The sequence below is a fragment of the Hemicordylus capensis genome, chromosome 6 (assembly GCF_027244095.1).
Source record: "Hemicordylus capensis ecotype Gifberg chromosome 6, rHemCap1.1.pri, whole genome shotgun sequence".
In the NCBI taxonomy this organism is placed as follows: Eukaryota; Metazoa; Chordata; class Lepidosauria; order Squamata; family Cordylidae; genus Hemicordylus; species Hemicordylus capensis.
The window spans coordinates 130,371,338-130,392,476 of record NC_069662.1 but is presented as its reverse complement, the minus strand read 5'-3'; the positions used below and the strand labels follow the sequence as shown (position 1 = coordinate 130,392,476).

The 21,139-nt window shown below is 42.9% G+C and overlaps 1 protein-coding gene across 15 annotated transcripts in view; it reads left to right on the top strand.

Annotated features, from left to right (window-relative positions):
• The window catches only part of DYNC1I1 (dynein cytoplasmic 1 intermediate chain 1), a 344,861-nt gene that overhangs the window by 84,513 nt on the left and 239,209 nt on the right, over positions 1–21,139 (top strand). For all 15 annotated transcript variants that reach the window (XM_053264854.1, XM_053264852.1, XM_053264850.1 and 12 more), the window contains one exon: positions 4,668–4,783. In XM_053264854.1, the coding sequence (XP_053120829.1) occupies positions 4,668–4,783 (116 nt within the window). The remainder of the gene's footprint in view (positions 1–4,667; positions 4,784–21,139) is intronic.

Here is a 21,139-nt window from a genome sequence, read left to right as displayed (position 1 = left end):
TGTAATCTGATAATTTGGCCCCTTGGCTGGTTACCCCAACTTCTAGATCATTTATGAACAAGAGCACTGGTCCCATTACAGATCCCTGGGAGACTCCACTTCTTACTTCCCTCCAATGTGAAAACTGTCCATTTATTCCAACCCTCTGTTTCCTGTCCTTCAACCAGTTACCAATCCAAACATGAACCTGTCCCCTTATCCCATGATTGCTAACTTTACTCAAGAGTCTTTGATGGGGAACTTTGTGGGGGGGAAATTGTCCTTAAGTATGCATTCCATCAATTTACCAGGCACAGTCCTTCAAGAGAATTACAAAAGTGGGGTAGTACTCACCTTCTCCTCATGCTAGATGTCTCCTTTGTGATAAAGGGGGACCGCTTGTGTGCTTCCCCCCACACATTCCCTCTAAACCCCACATAAGCCCCTTTGATATCTATTAGCAAACTTCTGTTCACAAAGATTCAGGTAGCATAGCTCCCCTGGTCTGAGCCTTGTCTTCTCAAGTGCTGCTGCCAAACTGAGCCACCTCAGGAGTGTGTCCCCTCCCACTAGCTGTGCGACTCACCTGCAGCTAATCCCCACCCACTCTCTCTCTCTAGGCACAAATGAAACTGCCCTGTCAAAAACAAACCCCTATCCAGCCAGAAATCAAACCCTAGAAAAGACTAGCCCTAACAAACTTACCTTGTCCTTTCCCCCTTGTTCTATTTAAGTGCTTGCTTGCTTGATTTCTTATTCAAGAAAGAAAACAAAAGTTTGCTGCCTCCCCTGGTCTGAGCCTTGTCTTCTCAAGAGCTGCTTCCAAACTTGGGGGATGAAGTGAAGAGTTCAGGAGATGAAACAGGCAGGGAACAATCTAGGAGTCACAGGTGATCCCTTGCCACTGGGGCTCTTGACACCTGGAGAACTATGGGAACTTGAGCTGGCAACATCATGACCCAAGGACACATTCTTTCTTTTGTCTTCTGACTTCAAGGAGTTCCCTGAGCACCTGCCAATTGTAGTGTAATCCCCCCCACCGCCCGATTGCCAGCCAGTGCTTGAAGAATCTGGCAAGGCCCTTTTAAAAAACAGAACTTTTCCAAGGAAAGGGATAGATCTAATTCACCCTGCCTAGGCAGCAAGACCCATAGTGTTCTGCTAGTCTTTGCTGGTGCAACATTGTCCTATGCTGCAGTATCCAGCCCTGTTACTCTGCTTGGGCTTGGCTGAAGTTCTGACTGTGGCCTTTGGAGTTGTCTGTGGTCTGGTGCAATTATAGAGACCCTGACCTAGTCTGGAATAGGATAAACAGGGGTTATGAGTTTAAAAAAGTATCTCCTTCCATGTTATGGTCTCCTTCCATATTAGCCCCCTGCAGCTGCTAAATATGAAATTTTATATATCTATATCTATATGTATATCTCTATCTATCTATCTATCTATCTATCTATCTATCTATCTAAAAAGCAATGTCTGCCCCAATCAGTGTACGATGCATTTGGCTCTTTTGGTAAGATCTTTGGTTCCCTCTTCCACTCTGTTATCCTCAAAAAAACCCTCTAAGGTCGATTTGGCTGAGATACGTGACTATACCAAAGCCACCCCCTGGTTTTAATGACGAGATTTGAACCTGACTTCCTTGACTCATAGTCCAGCACTAACCACTCTACTGTGTAGGTTCTCAGTTATGTTATACTATATTACAATGCTTCATGCTTTCATTTTGTAAATGATAGGATTTTCTGACCACCCTTTCTGCCCTCCCTGGCCCCAGCCCTTTAAAATGTTAAATTATACTGTCACTTTTTGTATTACATTTTTGTCTCACTGTTCCTGCAAGGAACTCAGAGGAGTATAAAAAGTAATCCTCCTCCTCCTCAAAGCTGTTTTCATAATATTTCTGTGAGCTAAATATCGAGTAACCCAAAGCTACACAAGAAGCTTCTAGGGATGTGCACGAGCCGTTTGTGCACCCGTCGGCGGGGTGGGAAACGGTTGCCCTTAAAAGCATGTAAGGAGCTCCTTACCTGCTCATCCCTGCCCCGCCACTTTTCCGCCAGCGGCGCCTGTTCTCCAAAAGGCTACGTGAGGCTGCGGCGCTGTGGCACTGTTTCTTGCATTCTCCGTGCAGCGTTGGCATGCACATGGCCAGCGCACGTGCACACCCACCATGTGCGTATCAATACTGTGCGGATACTGCAGGGAACAGCAGGTGCTTCCGGTGGAAAAGCGGTGGGGTGAGGATGAGTAGGTAAGGAGTTGCTTACCTGCTTTTTAAGGTAACCTCTCTCTGCCCCGACAAGGCAATTTGACTGCCGGCACCTGAGCTGGTTTGGTGATTTTTAGAGGAGGCACCGAACCGGCTTGTGTGCATCTCTAGAAGCTTGATGGCTGAACAGAGATTTGAACCTTATTCTTACTGATCCTAGTGTGGCACTCTAACCTCTACACTACATTGTCTCTCAAAAACCACTATCAGCTGGGGATTTACATACTCTGGGCATTTTAAAGGACTTAAAAAAAAAACACGTTTAAGGCCATATGGTCAAATATGTCTGTCTAACAACCTATTACTTTCATCATCCAACGGGTCATTTTGCTTTAAATTGAGGTCAGTTTTGCTAGGATTGTGTTATACATTACCTTAATAGCTACCTTTCAATATTAGATACATACACGCAAATTTGATTTATTTTCAGTAGAAAGAAAAAATAAAGCTACACTCCTGTGTACTTTTACTTGGGAGTAAACCCCATTGAATAGAGTGAGGCTTACTTCTGAGTAAATATTCATTGCCTCAGACTGTTAGAGCCTGCCTCCTCGAAAGGCCGGTATTACCAGTTCTACCCTAAAAATGCCGAGCGTCTTCTGTCATTTACAACTTGATAGACAAAGCAGCAGAGTGCTGGCAGCCACCATCTTTGTTTACCTTTAATTCAGTACCTCCTGTTGTTGCACCACTGAATAGCATGAGCATTGCATTATAGATAAAGGAAGGTGGCAGCCACCAACATGGCTGCCAAAAAGCCCTCCAAGCTGCTGCTGGGGCTTACCATAGCAGTGCCAGCAGTAGCTTTAAGTGCTCTTCAGCAGTTGTGCTGGTGTCACCATCTCCACCCTCCCCCAATGCACCATTGTTTCACTGGGTGCAGTGAAACAATGGGGGCATTGGTAAAGAAGATGGTGGCCAACCATCTGGGGGCATTGGTAAAGAAGATGGTGGCATTGGTAAAGAAGGGGGCATTGGTGAAGAAGATGGGGGCATTGGTAAAGAAGATGGTGGCCAACATAGCTGTAGAGTGCTCTGCCACTGCCACTAAGATGGTCAGTCAATCAGTCATTTTATTACAGTCAGTGACCAAACCAAAAGTAGTTATACAATGGAAGTAAAATAAAACGACATGAGATAATATCACCTAAATATCTATCTATCCATTACACAACTAGTAAAACCATCACCTAAAAGGAGTCTAATCCTAGTCACTTAATCAAGAAAAAACAATATAGCAGCAACTTGTTCATTGGTATTTTAAAGAAGTTATCGGCAAGCCACTAAGATAAATCCTCACTCGTATTGGGGGCTTTACCTTGCTGGTAGCAGCAATAGCTTGAAATGCTTTTTGGTGGCTGCATTAGAGCCTCTTTCACCAGGCCTTGGGAGTTGACCTGAGTCCTCCACCCCTGATGCCAGACTTGGCCATGAAGAACTGGCATTTTTAGAGACAACAAAATACTTTCTTAAAAATGCACCGATAGTGGCAGCAGCCACTACACTCCAGGGCATGTTGGTTTAATACTATATGCAAATATATAAGAGAGTGTCTTCTTCTGCATGACCCCCATTGTCCACTGCATACATCAGGGGAGGCTCGTCTGTGGCTACCTTCATGTCGTCTGGTGGCCACCCAGGGAAGGACCTTCTCTGTTGTTGCCCCGAGACTTTGGAACACGCTTCCTGGGGAAATAAGAGTCTCCCCATCTCTAGCAGCTTTAAAAAAGTGTCTAAAGACTTATCTTTTTACCCAGGCCTTTTAGCTTTGTAACTTTGTAACTTTTTAAATTTTGGATTATTTATTGATTGTTTTAAGCTGGTTTTAATATTTAGTTGATTTTAATGTTTTGTTTTTATTTGTTGTGAACCGCCCTGAGACCTTGGGTTGGGGCGATATAAAAATGCACTAAATAAATAAACAAACAAATAAATCCAATGAAAACTGGAGAATAATCAGTTGACTCTCTGCTCTTCATAAAGGCCAAACTACATGTTTCAGGAAGCACATGCTTAGCACTGCTGTGTTTCCTTGCTCATGTTTTTACAGGAAATGGCAACCACATAGGGGTCCCCATGGATCAGGAATGCAGTGGAGAGCGGGGGCTTTAACCCTGCCAAAGTGCTGATCCAGATCAGATCCCTAGCTGCTATTTGTCAATTATTTTTCTCCCTGATAAGTAGTAGCTGCAGGGGGAAGGCTCTGGGTTAAGACTATAATGGGTGGTAGCATTAAAGCCCCCTCTCCTCATCATAGCCCCCATACTGTGATTGTAGTTTTACCTTAAGTTTCATCCCTAAGACAGGGGACAAATGTGTCCTCAAAAGGGAGAAAATCCCTGCCTATGCCCCAAGAGAGTTTTGGGAGGCACATTTCTGGACTGAACTAATTTTTCTTTTGGTTTGCTTCTCCTAGTCGCCGTTTGCATAAACTAGGTGTGTCAAAGATAACCCAGGTGGACTTTCTACCGCGGGAAGTGGTGTCCTATTCCAAGGAGACTCAGACCCCTCTGGATGCTCATCGGTCTGAAGGTAAGTTAGCTGTTGTGTTGATTTTTCTCGAGAGCAGTTTGGGTAACATAAGAAAACCAAGAAAAAGGTTGTTGCTTTGATCAGTGTTACTGCCGAATACTACCGATATGCAGCTCACCATTTGATTGGTGATTTAAATCACAGTATTTCTTGGGCCACTCTCTATAAAGCCTATCAGTCCCATTTTTGGTGGCTTCTCCAACCACAATTTCCTGCCTTCACCACTCTGTCACCTTCACATGTGCTATTCCAGTGTTGTCTTCTTCTTCTTCTGGTGGGCCACTGTGCGAAACAGGATGCTGGACTATATGGGCCTTGGGCCTGATCCAGCAGAGCTGTTCTTATGTTCTTATGCACCACTTTGTATTCTGTCCCTTTGTCTTCAGCTGCCTTACCTGCTGGCCTCTACTTTCTTGACTTCTGAGCCTTGTGCAAACAAAGCATCCTAATGCTGTATCTCCCAAGTACCCCTACTCTATAGCCTGTAGCTTGATTCATGTGCTGTTTTTGCTAGCCAAGCTGAGATTTTGTTCTCCCTCTTTCGATTTGCACTGCAGCATTCAGTGAGTGTGACCCTTTTTTATAATACCTTTTGTACTTGAGTGCAGTACAGATACCTGTGCACAAAATACAGATGTTGGACACCAGTCATGAAGGGTGCTACTTTTCTCTTTAAAATATACATGAGTAGATTTTCCTTTCTGCTGCTTGTATGTATTTTAAGGGGAAACATGACAGTTCCTGCATTCAAGGCACCCTTCATAACTGACACACGATGGATGCATTTTGTACATTATATCTTATCATATCATTCTGTACATTAGATCGTGTGTGTGTGTGTGTGTAAAATGTATGTGTGGTAGGTAGTTTGACAGATAGATAAATAGATAGACAGATAGATGTAGAGATGTAGATTTAGATATAGTTGTAAGCCACCCAGAGATGTAAATTGGGGGTAAAGACAATAAACACATAAATAACAGTAAATAAATACAATAAATCAATTAATTAATAATATCCAGACCTGAGTACAAAAGGAATAGTAAAAACTTGGAAGTGGTCCTGGGCTGTTCTCTACAAGACTTAGAAAGTTCATGAACATTCCATGATGTCACAACAACTCAGCCAGTGGCTGGGAGTGGGAGGATACTTGTGGCAAAATAGCAACCTATATGAACTAGGAATTGCTTAAAGCTGCTGTACTGTTTCTCTGAAAGTTTATTGATTCTAAAGTGTTCATATAATACCTTAAATTTGTTTCCCCCCATGCAATCCATTAAAACAATAATCTGGTGATAAAAATGATCACATCCTAGCTTTTCTGATATAGGCATTTATAGGAAGGCTGTATCTTAGGATCAAACATGACTGAAAAGATGGTTTACATAAGATCCCTTCGATCTGGGAATAAGTGGATATGAAAGAACAATCTATAGTGATAGAAGGTTTTGATGATTCTCAGGGCCAAACAGGAAGAAATGTTTGGAGATCCATGACTGGAACGTCTGTTCTTCGTTGTTGTTGTTGTTGTTGTTGTTTTCCTTTCTCTCATATCTTTTCCTTCTCAGGGCAAAGGGTAGGTTGGAGGGTGGGGAATTTAGATCATTAAATTGTGGGAGATAAAGAACTAATCCACTCCCCATCACCATGGTCCTGATCTAATCCTCCATTCCCCCAAGGCTTCTTCAAAATATATGGAAAAGATGGGCGATCTGATCATGAATCTCTACCTTCTCACCTAGTTTGCTTATCTGATGGTGTCCAGCTAAATAAGTTTTGCTTAAAGATTATTCTTAACATTTGTTTTTGTTGCCTGGCATATGTCTAAAAGTGTTCTCAAACAGTTAAAAAAGAAGAAGCATATGTCTACAGTGTGTTTCTCTTGTCAGCTGTAGTCACTGAATCAAACAAACAAACCCTGTTATTTGATGAAGCGAGTTACCTAAGCCCACAGTATAAGACTGGTTGCAAATAAAAATTAGTCTTTAAAATGAAAAACAGGAATAAATGGCACAAGACAAATTCTTTTTCAAATATCAGGGGTTTTAAAGGAGTTTCAATATGTATTTTAGAAACTTATGAGTTCCCTCTAGTGGTATAATTAAAGATTGTCATGGTGGATGAACTGCTAGGGGGAGGGGGAGACCAGATGTGAGTTTCATGTGTTTGAACACGAACCTGCCCCAGTCACATAAAACAGGGGTTGGATCTGGTTTTGACAGCGAATGGAGTACATGGGTGGTGAGGAGTGCAGAATTCTCCCTCCCACTTGCTGCTTACCTCCCTGTAACTTCTCTCCAAAAGCATTTTTTCCTTAGCTGAAGTCTGAAGTGACCCTAGGGATACAGGAACATAGGAAGCAGCCTTTTACTGAAACAGGCCATTGGTTCAGTCAGAAGTCTCTCCCAGGGAGAGATGCCAGGGGCATGAACCTAGGACCTCTTTCACTGAGCAGAGGGGATGCCCTAAGGGGGATATGTTAGAGTGCTCACATATAGTTACCCATCCAAAAGTCAACCAAGGTAGACCCTCCTTAGCAAAGGGGTCAATTGGTGTTAACTACCAAAGATCATCTCTCCTCCCTGGAGAGAAGACCCCAGACCTTGACTGAGTGAAAAGTATTTAGGGAGGAGGGAAGCAGAAGGTAGAAGGGAAGATCAGATCTGCTATGATCAGAATCCTGCCCTCCTCTTTCTATGGTTGTGGCAGTTCTATGTTAGCAGTGCTGCTATCACATTTACTTTGACCCCAAAGCCAGAATCCTACGAATACTTATCTCGGGGTTCTGCTGAGCTCCGTGGGACTGGTTTCTGAATAAACATGATTGGGATCAGCTAATTTATTCAGATTTGTTACAGTAGTGACAGAGTAATCTCTCTCTTGGTTTGTGCACATACATCAGTCTGTCTTTAAGACCACATTAGAAGAGGCAGACAAATCTGACTATTGCCATGGATCGAAAGAAATTGCAGCAGAACTATATCTCAAATGTGGAGCATTTCTCTTGGGTGACCAGATGCAGTAGTGGACACTGTACCCCTATTCAGATCAGGGGCGTAGCAATGTTGTAGTGGGCCCAGAGACAAGATTTTAAAATGCCCCCCCCCCCCCCGGAAGCTCAGCTCATGAAGTAAAGAAATCTTAAATGAGGCTGAATAGTGGTAACAAAAAGCATAGTAAAATATGTATGTATGTATAACCTATGTGCCACAATAGAACATCATCCTAAATAATTTTTTTAAAGGTTTTGTAAATTGTGGATGATGCAAGTCATTTAATGGTACTAGAGAAAGACATGCTGTTCTGGTAGCTCCAGGTCTTAACACTCACATCAATTTTGGAGGATGAATGCAACTGAAGGAAGCCCGGGTGGGTGCGCGGCTGGGGGGGTCAGTCATGTGACTTGCCTCTGGGCCCCCCCCGACAACTCTCTCCCCTTGCCCTATCATAGTTACACCCCTGATTCAGATATTATGTTGTTTGTCTGTACACATGTACATGTTCTTGTGTGAATGATTGTACATGCGTTCATTTTAAAAGTGAGACTGGGTACAGGTCACCTCAAATGCAGGGTGTGTACAGGAAGTGTGCTATTGAATATAATGTGTGAATAACTGTGTGTGCATGTGAATCTCTATGTGCATACCCTGTCCGACATGCCATGCAGCGGAAACCTGGTTTTAGGGACACAGCACAGTGTGAAAGGCAGCCCTGACAGTGTTGCATAACAAGGCAGCTGTGGAATGACTTAAAACAGCACCCAGTCAGTTTCCAATGGAAGTAGCATTGTGCAGTAACCCAGAAACTGTTTTAAGTTGTTCTGCAGCTGTTCAGCCATGCAACACAATTGGGCTATGGTTCACTTGCATAGCAGCCAGAGTGGGTTCCTAATGTTGGCGGTCCACTGCACAAATCACCGGCCTGTGCATGCACATAAGATCTACGTGCATGTGCAGTTATTCACATAGTGTCGGCCACTGTATTCAGATTGTGTGTGTATTGAACAAAACATGTGAATGGGGTCCATCTCTCAGCCTAACTGGACTTCTTAGGATTGTTGTGAGATTTAGGATTCTTAGGATAGTTGTTTCTTGAGGGGGCTTGGGTCCATGTTCACCTTCAAAATGAATGTTCATACAAAAACATGCACCTGTAAACAGAAATCTGAATGCACCCACAATGTAATGTCTGAATAGGTCTGAGGTGGGTTGCTCAAGGCCACTCAGTCAGCTTTATGTCTAAGCAAGGCTTTGAACCTAGGTTTTACTGGCACCAAACCAATACTCTGTCCACCACGAGATCATACAGCTTATTAATGGTGTGGAGCCCTGTCCTTTGCATTTGGTCACTCTAATATTCCTTCTGTAATCATATCCCTAAAAAGAAACCCTTTTGGAATTCATTATTCTATCTTCCAGGTTATTGCTCCTTTTAAAAGAAGATTATATTTACATTTCAGTCTATCTACAGTGATAGCCACTACATTTGGGAAGAAAGAGAAAAATACATGATTTTTGTGACTGCCCCACATAAAAAAGCTATTCTTTATATAGTGCCATTAAGTGCACACTATGAATTTCTCATTGAACTGTGTTAACTAGAATGCTGCATCAACCAAAATGGCTATAGAACTGTGGCCATTAGTCCCTCTGGTGCATTAGTTTCATTGAAAGCAATGGACCAGAGATGTCTTTAACGATACATATAATTTCAGCTCCTGAACATAGAGGTGGCCCTCCGTATCCACGGTTTCATGTATCCGCGATTGGGTCTTTGAGTCCCAGTTTCATTATCCGCAGGTAGAAAAATAGGTGAAATCCGCCTATCTGTGATTTTGAGTGGCCGGAAATGAGCTGGAAATGACTTCTGATATCATTTCCGGTTGCCATTTTCCAGCAGAGAGCCATTTTTGTGGCTTTTGGCAGGGGTGTGGTGGCGGTGAACATTTGACAATTTTCAGGGTTTGGGGGCCATTGCTGGAGAGCCCACTCTCCCCACAGACAATCCTGCCCAGAGTCCTGGGCGGCCGTATTGGCTGCCCACACAACTGCTGGCTCTGTCAGGGAGCCGGCTGGCTCCTGGAAGTTCCAGGATGCCCCATACGAGTGCGCAGGTCATCCTGGAGAGACCCTCGAGGCCGGGAGGCTGCTTGCTGCCTCCCGGTCGGGGGTGTACTTGTCGGTCACCATGCGCTGCGGTGACACACAAGCAACAAAATGAGGTTAACTTCGTGCTTGCTCTGTTAACCTCATTTAAGGGGAGGGTGTTTTAGGTAGGCTAAAACACTGCAGCAAGCTCCCTTAGCCCTCTTTCCGTTGATCGTGGGAATAGCCTCACTGTCTTTTTCTTATTTCTGCCCCCACCTTGCTTTTTTGGCCCTTCTTAAATTGTTACTTAGGAACCTAGCCCTTTAATTCCCATTGACTCAAGGTTTCGTTATTTGCAGTTGCAGTATTTGCAGTATAGGCGATAACAGAACCTATAAGAAATTAGGTCCAACATTCATCTGGCTGAGTCACTTCCAAAAGTATGACTTAACCAAATAAACTATTTCATGTGTTGTGCACTCTTATTCCCAAACATTTATTCTGCTATTTCCATCTCCTTTATGGCATCCAATGAGTATTCTCTGTACAACTGAACCCTTGATTTAGGCTTACTGCAGGTGGACACTGTGGCACCTGACCACTGGGACGCTTCCAAGACCTTCCACCCGCAGCCCCTTCATAAATGAGTCTTGTTTTGCTTTCAACTAAGGGATGGGGATCCCTTTCTCCACTGGAGAGCTCTATCATTATGTCCTAGGGAGCAGATTCAGCCTCCCGACAGTGTGGTTATCAATCTGGTCTTTAGCTCTAGTATCCCAGTTCAAAGCATTAAACCAAATGAGCTGCCGGGACACCTGGTGACAATTGGTGGAAACGAGACTCGAGCTAATGGCCTTGACCTCAAGGTCTCATAACTAGCTGCAAGTCATCTCGCTGTGCCTTTGCCCTCATCTTCATATCCTGACATCTGAAACCAGCATCGAGCTGTGTATTTGGAGAGGAGCCTCATTACACCTGTATGCAAATAGAACTCCAGCTGGGTAATAAAAAAAAAGAAGCAGCATTTTCGATCTTTGCTGGGAAAGAGCGCAGCACATTTAACCCATGAATTGCTCACATGTCAGACTGTTCTCTGACATAATGTAAACAAGAAGCAACAGAAGTATTTGTAGCTGCTTTAACATCAGTTTGATCTCCAGCAATTATATGCATTCCAACTGTCTCTAGTTTTAACGGATCTATTTTCTAGTCCCTGTCCCTGATAAATCACTGGCTCTATTTTTGCCCCAATTTTTGCCTTTTTGGAATACCTACTTAAAATAGTGTGAATTGCTAGTATTGTCACTGGGTCACATTCTGCTCCCTCCCTAGAAGATAAATCTCCCAAGTGTGTGGCTGCCTGTTGTTCACATGTAGCCAAACACATATATAGGAAGCTTCCTTATACTAAGTCAGACCATTGCACCATCTAGCTCAGTATTGTTTGCACTGACTGACAGTGGCCCTCCTGGGTTTCAGATGAATATTTCCCAGCTCTACCTGGAGATGCCAGGGTCTGTACCTGGCACATCCTTTCACTGAGCTACCATTCTTCTCCAGTTATGGTCCTTCCACATTCTTTGCTTGAACACTATGGCGCTATGCTATACCCAGCCATACACACTGCAGCTGATGATGTATAGTTTGACCAATTGATGACATACTATAGGACATTTTTCTGATGTGTGTTAGACCCAAGGAATAAATAATTTCTTGGCTTTTAAATCGGTGGATGACAGGCTGTTGCAGAAGAAGTTATTTTGCTATATAAACTTCTTTCTGAACTTTTTTGTGGTTGAAAAAGTATAAATATAATGGCTGGCAGGATGAGGAAAATTACTCCAAGTGGTCCCATTGAAATTAAAAGGACCAGTGAAGCATTGCCTAACTGGTCCTTTTCATTTCGATGGGACTACTTTGAGTAGTTTTCCTCATCTTGTCAGCCGATATTTTTATTGCTATTAATAATAAAGGAAGACAGCATAAAGGGTATGGAAGAGAATCTTCAACAATGTTTAATGGTGGTGAAGGGAGGCCTTGGGATTCGCATAGGGTATGTTAACAAGTGTGGCCTTGTTTTCATATGTGAAATGTTGGAGGATATGCAGTTAGCAGGTAATCATGTTCATGTTTTTTCACTAGCTTTGTTACAGACACAGGAGAAGGCCAAGTCATTTTGTTCTGGCTGGTTGATAACCCTATTTGCGAGCAATTGATATGCCTGATATATTTCTACTCCTGCCTTTCCCCCAGAGTTTTTAAAAACCAAGAAATTTTATTTTAATACAGTCATTGTCATTGTGGAGGCCCTAAGGAGTACCTTAAGGCTCTAAGGTGAAGGTCCTGTGCCTCTTGGCATGTCACTTCTAAATCCTGGAGGAGGGTACAATGAATTGCAGAAGCATGGAGTGACTGCGGTCCAAAGCAAAATAACTTATGCTGGGCCAAGATCCAAATAATTGTGAAACAAGATATGCATGTCTCAGGGAACTTTAGGTTTATTTTTCTAGAAACTATGCCAGCATGGAAAATTGCTTTTGAAACTGAGATGGTATTGCATGGAGATCAGCTGTTGAAAGAGAAAAAGCCAATGATTCAGTGGGGCTAATGCAATGCAAACCCCTTGTTTGATCCTGCACAGAGTTAGGTATGTGTAAATTTGCCGAAATCAAAGCCTGGCTTTGTAGCTAGGGATGTGCACAAACCTGTTCGGAGGCCCTTTTATGGACTTCCGAACAAGTTTGAACGACCAGCGGTTTGGCCGGTTTGAAGGCAGGGGGGATACCTTTAAGGGTGGGGGAGGGTGCTCATACCCCTCCCACCGTGTTTTCCCTGCTAGCGCTGCACTTTCAAATGGTCTGGTGGGGTGGCAGCATACCTCCCTGCCACCCTGTCCCCTTGTCGGACTGGAAGTGGTTGGAAGTACCGTGTACCCGTGCACATGTTGGGTGTGTGCATATGCACGCCACGCTCGCTCACATGCAGGTCAGGCGGACGCGCAAAGTTCGTGTGCTTGCAGTACTTCTGGTCACTTCCGATCCGACGAGGGGATAGAATGGCAGGGAGGTATGCTGCCGCCCTGCTGGGCCATTTGAAAGTGCAGTGCCAGTGCGGGGAACGCGGCGGGAGGGGTAAGAGCACCCCCCACCTTTGAACCGGCCGAACTGCCGGTTCTGTGCACATCCCTATTTGTAGCATGCATGCTTGTTCAAGTGGCGCTGTCTTTGAAGAGTGTTAGATGCTTCAGCTGGTTCAGATTCAGAGGCCATGTTGTTAACTGGGACTCGCCGTACTCAGCATATTACTCCAGTACATAAAAATCTTAACTGCCTTCCAGTTTTTTTTCTTGGTGCTGTTCAAAAAATGCTGGCATTGACCTACATAGCCCTAAATGGACTAGGACCAGAAAAGATCACTTTCTAGTATATGAACTATTGGCTAAGGTTGTTATTGACCTGGTCCAGGTGACTAACCTTCGGAGATTGGGTGGCTGGCTTTGAGAAATAGGACCTTTTCTGTGTGGCATCCTGGTTGCGGAATATCTTCCCCAGTGGCATTCACTTGACATGGCTGATATCCAGACTAAGGTTGGCACATAGACATTTCCAGGGTGCCTGAAAATATCCATAGTATGAATTCAGATGGCTTGGCGAACTATGTTCTGGGAAACAGCTGACACAGCATTTTAGGCACCAGGGAAGCTCCGAAGGAAGTACCCCAGCTTGAATTACAGTCTGAGCCAGATAAAAGCTTCAGGAGAGAATGAAGATCCTAACTTGATAATAGTAGAGGCAAATATTGGAGCTGGACACAGTATTCATAATCATGAACTTTGGCAACATCATGAAATTGGGCAAGTAATCATGAACTTTGGCAACATCACCAGTTAGAACCTCCTCCTACTAGGAACATAGGAAGCTGCTTGATACCAAGTCAGACTGTTGGTCAGTCTAGCTCAGTATTGTCTGCAGTGAGTGACAGCAGCTGTCCAAGGTTTCAGGCAGGAGTCTTTCCCAGCCCTAGTTGGAGATGCTTGGGATTGAACCTGGGGCCTTGAGTGTGCAAAGCAGATGCTCAGCTACTGTGGTCTCAGCACCCTGTCTTCACCTGCAGTTTTAGATTAGCTCCTTCTTAGAATGTGTTGCTCAAAGTAATACATATGGATCTCTTAGCCTTCATTCTAATTTGATTCATATACCTAAAGTTATCATTATAGCAAATGAATGCATGCCACTGAGCCAGCTGAAAGGACTTATAGCCTACAGCTCACTAGCATGGACTCCGTAGCTGAAAGAGAGCTTAGGGAAATAGCCCGAGTTTTCCACTGAGGCATAATAGTTTCCATTTATTGGTTCATGAACAGAAGAGCCCACCTGCCAGAGTCCGAGAAGACTCCTTCAATGTATTATGCTCTTGATAAAATCAAGAAAATGTCAGATTCCTGTTTCTCCCCTTTCATTACAACTTTTACCGGTTTGTTTTTACATGACTAAAAATAAACAGCTTGAACATACTTCAATGCCATCACCCTTACCAATGTATTTGATACTAGTAATATTGTAGAAAACTAGTTAAAAACAGGTCAAATATTACAAGTCATGTAGTGAAAGTCTAACAAATCTTTAGTTTGTTTATTCCAGTTCTAGTTTTGCACATGCCATTGATTGATTTGATTTGATTTGATTTGATTTGATTTCTATACCAGCCTTCCAAAAATGGCTCAGAGCGGTTTACACAGAGAAATAATAAATAAATAAGATAGATCCCTGTCCCTAAAGGGCTCACAATCTAAAAGAACCCATAAGATAGACACCAGCAACAGTCACTGGAGGTACTGTGCTGGGGTTGGAGAGGGCCAGTTACACTCCCCCTGCTAAATAAAGAGAATCATCATGTTGATTCTTGGCAAAGGTGCCTCTTTGCCAAGGCAGCAGGCTCTTGACCAGTGTTCTCTGTAATTTTTTTCTTCTGAGTGCAGAATGAATTGTGTTCTGGGCGGCAGTATCAAGGCAGTGTGTGCTCATGTGCATTCAGAATGGGGCTTTCCTGTTTCAACCTAGGCGGGATCTAAAACTAACTGAGTGAACATCCAAAAGCTTGTGAGTGTGCGCACATGCACACACCTTAGAGGGAGACACTGCTCTTGACTGTCTGAAAAATAAAAATAAAAATATACATGGTCACCCTTAATTCAGATCACAGCTAGAAGGTGTCATCCTGACAAAGAAATGCTTAAAACAAAAGCTTAGTCCTGATTCATCTTTGCTAATCATAAATATACAGACTATGAAAAACACTTAGGCTTTATTACCATGTTCTCCTAAAGAGAAATAGGGTTCTCATTTGCGTCTCTGACTGGTTATGTCAGCTGTTAAAAATGTGCCTTCCTCATTAGTAACTGCTTTTATCAGTCTCCTGAATAACAGACTCTTTTCAGGGATTGGCCACATCTTGCAGTAATTTTATAAGTAGTAAACATGATACTCTTAGTCATTCTTGAAGCTTTCCCCCCCAACGTGTCTCTATGTAACCAAAGGCGTTTGCGTTATTATTAGTTTTGACAAACTAGATTGTGCCATGGCCATTGTTAAATAGTTTTATCTGCCCCACCCCCATAACCTACAGAGAGACAAAGAATTTTTAATGAATTTAATTAAAACTTTATGTGGTTCCTGGAATAAACCTCCAGCTGCTTTGCCATTCTTCTTGGATGAAGGAAAGTTTCGTTAATGCATAATGATGTGTTTTATATGAGATATATTTCAACCTCCTTCCTTGTAGCCCTAGGTCGTTTTCCGTATATCGCAGTGGTGGAGTATTTTATAAACAGTCCCTTAACCATCTCAGTTAGCTTCAAAGTACAAATCTGTATGTTAAATATATTGTCTACAGCAGCTACCTTTTGGATAAATGGGTCAGTGATCCACCATCCATCTTGTCAATGGCCACAATCAAAACATATCCTTTAACAAACAGCATTTCATCTGCTTGTGTCTATATTGAAGCTAGAGTGCTAGCAGAAGTTGTAAGAAGGTGGTAGAAGGCATGTTAATTCCACGTGTGCTCTGTAAATCTTGGGAAGCCCAGCAAATTCCTAGAGAGGGAGGCCCTGTGTTGTTAACAAATCTGTCTAACTTCTTAGGTCAATGTCTGCAGCCCTCCTCTGGGAGCTTTTGATGGTGGTGGGCACCACAAGGAATGGGACCTTTTCTGCTGTGTTGCTGAGAATCTAGCACCCTTCCAAGGCAAATCTGCCAAAACTAGTGGTCTTCACTAGGTCTTCACTGCTTTTCAAATGGGGGCCACTATAGCAAAACACCTTCAGTGTGGTGGAGCCATTTCCCACTGTGCTCACCTCCAAACGGTACAGCCATTTTCTCAGTGCTGGGAGAACCCTTTAAGAGAGATGGAGCCCTATCTTAGCAGCTCTTGGAGGAAAGGACTGGGAAGAGCTACACTTCCTAGCACTCTGTGTTTCCAGGATAGTGCAGGGGCTCAAGAGGGCTCAATTTTTCATAAAACCAACTAAATTAAATTTTTAATTTTAATTGTTGAAATGTTTTAATCTTTTATTGGCTGTTTTTAGGGATGTGCCCGAACTGGTTTGGAGGCCATGCTGGAGGCCTCCGAACCGGTCTGGTTCCGAGCCGGTCCGGCAGTTTGGCACGGAGGGGGGTTGTACCTTTAAGGGCGGGGGGGTTAGTACTTACCCTCCCCCCCGTCGCTCTTCCCCCTCTGGCGCTGTGGTTTTCCTTAAAGTTTCTGGGGCGGCAGTGTTCCTCCCTGCCGCCCCTGCCCCCGTCGTTAGCCTTCCAGAGACGAAGTCCGTAACACGCATGCACCCGTTCCGCCGCGCATGCGCACCCACCGCAGCACGCGCGCTCCGCAGACGTCACACGTTGACGTTTAGCAGCAGTTGACAAGTTGTTGACAATTTGTTTTGTTGTCAACAACATGTTTCAGATGCTTTGTTGACAACTTGCACAACATCATTGCTCAAGACTGTTCCTCATCATGGTTGCTCAAAAGTGTTCTGCAACATTGTTGTGTGATTGTTGCACAACCTTGTAGCACTGCCTTGTATACGTCCTCGAGAAGATCTTCCAGTAGCTGTTGTGCGACATTACGCAAGAAGAAGTTGTGCAGCACAGCAACTCAGCCTTCTTCTGCAAATACAACTTTGGTCATTGTGCAAATGTCCCATTAGTCAGGATGTCAGCCAGTGTCTTCTTTTTTGTGTGTTATTGTTTGCAACCTTGATGCCTGAAATAAATAGCCAACAAGCTCATGATGCTGTCTTCTACTAAGCCATTGGTTCATCTAGGCTAGTACTCTCTGTTGTGACTGGTAATGGTTCTCCCAAGTGGTATTTCTCATCACCTACAAGCTGATTCTTTTACCTGGAGATTAAATCCAGGACCTTCTGCATGTAAAGCATGTGCTCCACCCCTGAGCTATGACCCCTTCCTAATGGGGAGATCAACAATAGTGAGTGATAGAAACAAAATATTGCTTTCTGCCTACAGGTGGACCTCACTATACACAGATCCAGCATCTGTAGTTTCACGTATCTGCAGTCGAGTAATTGACACCTGACCTCAGCCTATGCTGAAAAAAACTGGAAGAAAAGGGGTTAATTCCGCATATCCATGGGTTGGGGGTGGTCAGAAATGACCTCGGTAGTCAGAAATGACCTCGGAGGTAATTTCTGGTTGCCTTTTGGTGGAGAAGAGCCATTTTGTGGCTCATTTGTTAAAAATAACAACAACAAAACAACAACCCCACCTTGTGACTTTCCACCAAATTTCAGGGACTTTGAGACTTGAGGGAGGGTCGGGCATCCTTGGATTCCTGAAGGCCCCTGGAGCACAGCAGGGCACTTTATTTGGCCCATTTTCATGTTCTTTTGGTGCTTTTTTGCATTTTTAAAAAAAGTCTGGGAACCTAACCCCCGCGATCCCATAGACTCAGTGCCTCATTTTCTGCGGTTTTGTTACCCCGTGATAATATTTGGGAACGGAACCCACGTGGATAATGAGCTACAGCAGTACTTCATTTTTAAATGGTCCAAGTATTTTGCTTGTGAGTTACCTAGCCTTGAACCTCGGCTTTCACATCTGCTGCAGTAAACTGTGAAGGCCACCAGCAGCCACCAGTTTACAGATTTACAGTGAATGTATCTGTAATTTTGAAGGTCATACTGAGTGCTGACTAATATGGACCACCCAAGCACATATATTGTGGTGTGGTAGCTCCTTGACGCCATCCTAAAATGGATCGCACTTCTAAATAGAGAGCAGACTCCCTTATAGCTTTACTGCTGCAGTCCTGATTGTTTGCATGATATAACACCTTTCTTTCAGCTTTGACTGATACACCAGCTGTGTCTGTTTCTTGAGATAAATGACCTCAGAACAGTAGTATATATGCCTGTAACCTACAGACTGGACTACTATGTGGGGCTGCCTTTTACATAGTCTGGAAACTACAGTTGGTACAGCATGAAGCAGCCAGGTTGGTCTCTGGGTCATCTCAGATACCATATTACTCCTATGTTAAAAGAACTACAGTAGCTACCAATATGTTTCCTGGCAAAATACAAGGTGCTGGTGATAAGCTATAAAGCCCTAAACAGCTTAGGCCCAGGGTATGTATGTATGTATGTATGTATGTATGTATTTATTTATTTATTTATTTATATAACTTTTATACCGCCCAGACTTTTGTCTCTGGGTGGTTTAAGAGAACATCTTCTTCACTATGAGCCCCATCGCTCACTGAGATAATCCAGAGAGGTTGTCTGCAGTTGCCACCAGCTCGTCTGATGGCTGCTTGGGGATGGGCCTTCTCTGTTGTCGCCTCGAGACTCTGGAATGCACACTCTGCTGAAATAGGAGCCTCCCCATCTCTGTCAGCTTTTAAAAAGTCTCTAAAGACACATTTATTCGCCCAATCTTTTTAACTAGACTTGTGGTTTTAAATTGTTTTAAGGTTTTAATTTCTATTTTAATCTGTTTTATTTTGCTGCAAACTGCCCAGAGACAGACGTTTGGGGCAGTATACCAATATAATAAATAAATTAATAAATAATAAACATGGTAATGATACATTGTGCCATTGTCACAACAAAAAAGAATAGTTAGTAAACAGAGATATAGTTTTTAAAAAAACCCTTCTTGCTGCCAAACATCTGTTGCTATATCATTTGTTCCATATTTATCCACATCTAAGACAAGGTTTTTTCCTAGTTCTTGCCCTTTAAATGGGGGGGGAGGTGTCTTAGATTGAGAGTCCTCTTTCTTTTGGGTAAAATACAGGTAGAACCTTTATTTTATCTTTAAGGTATAGTCTTACATTCAGAATTGGCTTCTATTTGGGTAAATACGGTAATGCGGTTCTTATGCTTCTGAGCTGCATCTTCAAAAAGAGGACAGCATGAGATATGTGGGGTGGAAAATTTTCCAAAACAATTTTTTTCCCCTGGGGGAAAATTCCCATACTTAATTTTTCTGTAGAAAATTTTCAATTTCTACAATTTCTGCTTGGCGGCTTGAAAAAACTCGAGATACAGTGAGGGGAAATTAATATGATATAAGGTGTGTTTTTTTAAACCGTATAAATAAGTCAAATAACATCCCAGAGCAGATCACAATCTATTATTTATTTGTTTATTGCATTTTTATACCAACCCTCCCAATTTGGCCCAGGGCGTCAGGAAAATTTGTATAGTATTTTTGGTCTTATAGAAAGTCAGGACATTGGCAAACATTTAGGTTGCAATCATGTGGACATTTATTTAGAGGTAATCCCCACTGAACTCTGGGAGACTTACAAATAGGAAAATAGGCACCAGATTGGGTTGCATGTGAAGGCCGGCCATAAACTCTTACTTGGGATAATATTACAGCGTGTTTAAATACAGGTTGAGTATCCCTAATCTGGACATCTGAAATCCGGAATGCTCCAAAATCTGGAAACATTATTGCATTGAAAATTTTCTCGCAATTATTTTTCATTGCATTTACAGCAACCTGTAGTTATCGTAGAGTCAATGCTTATTTGTTTTTGTACTTTAAATTAAACCTAAAAAAAATACAGTGTGTACAGTCACCTTTCGTGTTTAGACTTGGATCCAATGCCCAAGATATCTCAATACAGTATGCAAATATTCCAAAATGAGGAAAAGTCTGAAATCCGGAACACTTCTGGTCCCAAGCAGTTTGGATAAGGGATACTCAACCTGTAGTAAAGGGAGAAAAATGTAACTGGAAAAGAAACTCGCTAGTTATGAAAAGATGTGCTTCTGTGCCTTTAAACATGGTACACGAAGCAGCTAATGAATGAAGAGAACCCAGCAAAGGTGAAAAGTATGCACAAGTCTAATTTACACCGAGTTTTATTACCCAATGAAACAACCATCGCAAAGGCAGTGAAAGCTGAAGGTTGGCGTTAAGCTAAAAGAAGGTGTGAATTCCCAGCTGGACTGCGGTGTAAACATTTGCAGCCACATTCCTCATGTAAAGCAAAGACATTTTATGGAACTGTATTAATGACTGATGGGTAAAATGGTGGCAGCTGGCAAGATTTTGCTACAGGCTGCATTTCTCGTCTCCACTTGGTTCCTTCTCATGCTTTCCCATTAACTTCCTCTTGCATGTGTGAAGTTGAAAAGTCCATCACTATTTGCCATGGCTATTACAATTGCAAATCCTTTGCTAGAGTTTGGGTTACCACAGAATAATTCTTTGTTCCAGGCAGGAAGTACTATTAAGTATCTTCTAATATATTGCTGACTGTTACTGGAGCCTGTGGATTGGCATAGATCTCTGCAAGCCCCCATTTAGTGGTGGGAGGCATTTGGAGGTGCTGGGAGGAACTACAAGGCATGCCCCAAAATGTTCGTTTTGCGGGGAAGCCTGGACCTCCTGCCCGGAATCAAAAACCACCCACAAAAAAGCACATTTCACAGCCATGAAATGCTTGCAAGAAGGTTTCAAAAGGAGGTTCTTCTCTCCCTTTCAATCTCTAGGGCACAGCATACAACACTGTGAGGTTTTTGTGGGGAGGGGGAGGACTTCTGATTTGACATGACATTTTTGTTGTTGATTTCACTTGTAACAGTTAAAAAATAGTTTTAAAAAACTTTCAGTATTGAAAGCCTCATTTTTTTTGAGGTTATAGATTGTTACCTAAATCCTATATTGGTTGGAAAGTCAAGAGTACCTAAGCCAGATTTTGTTGTCGTGCTGGGAGTCTAAAGTGTGTTGTG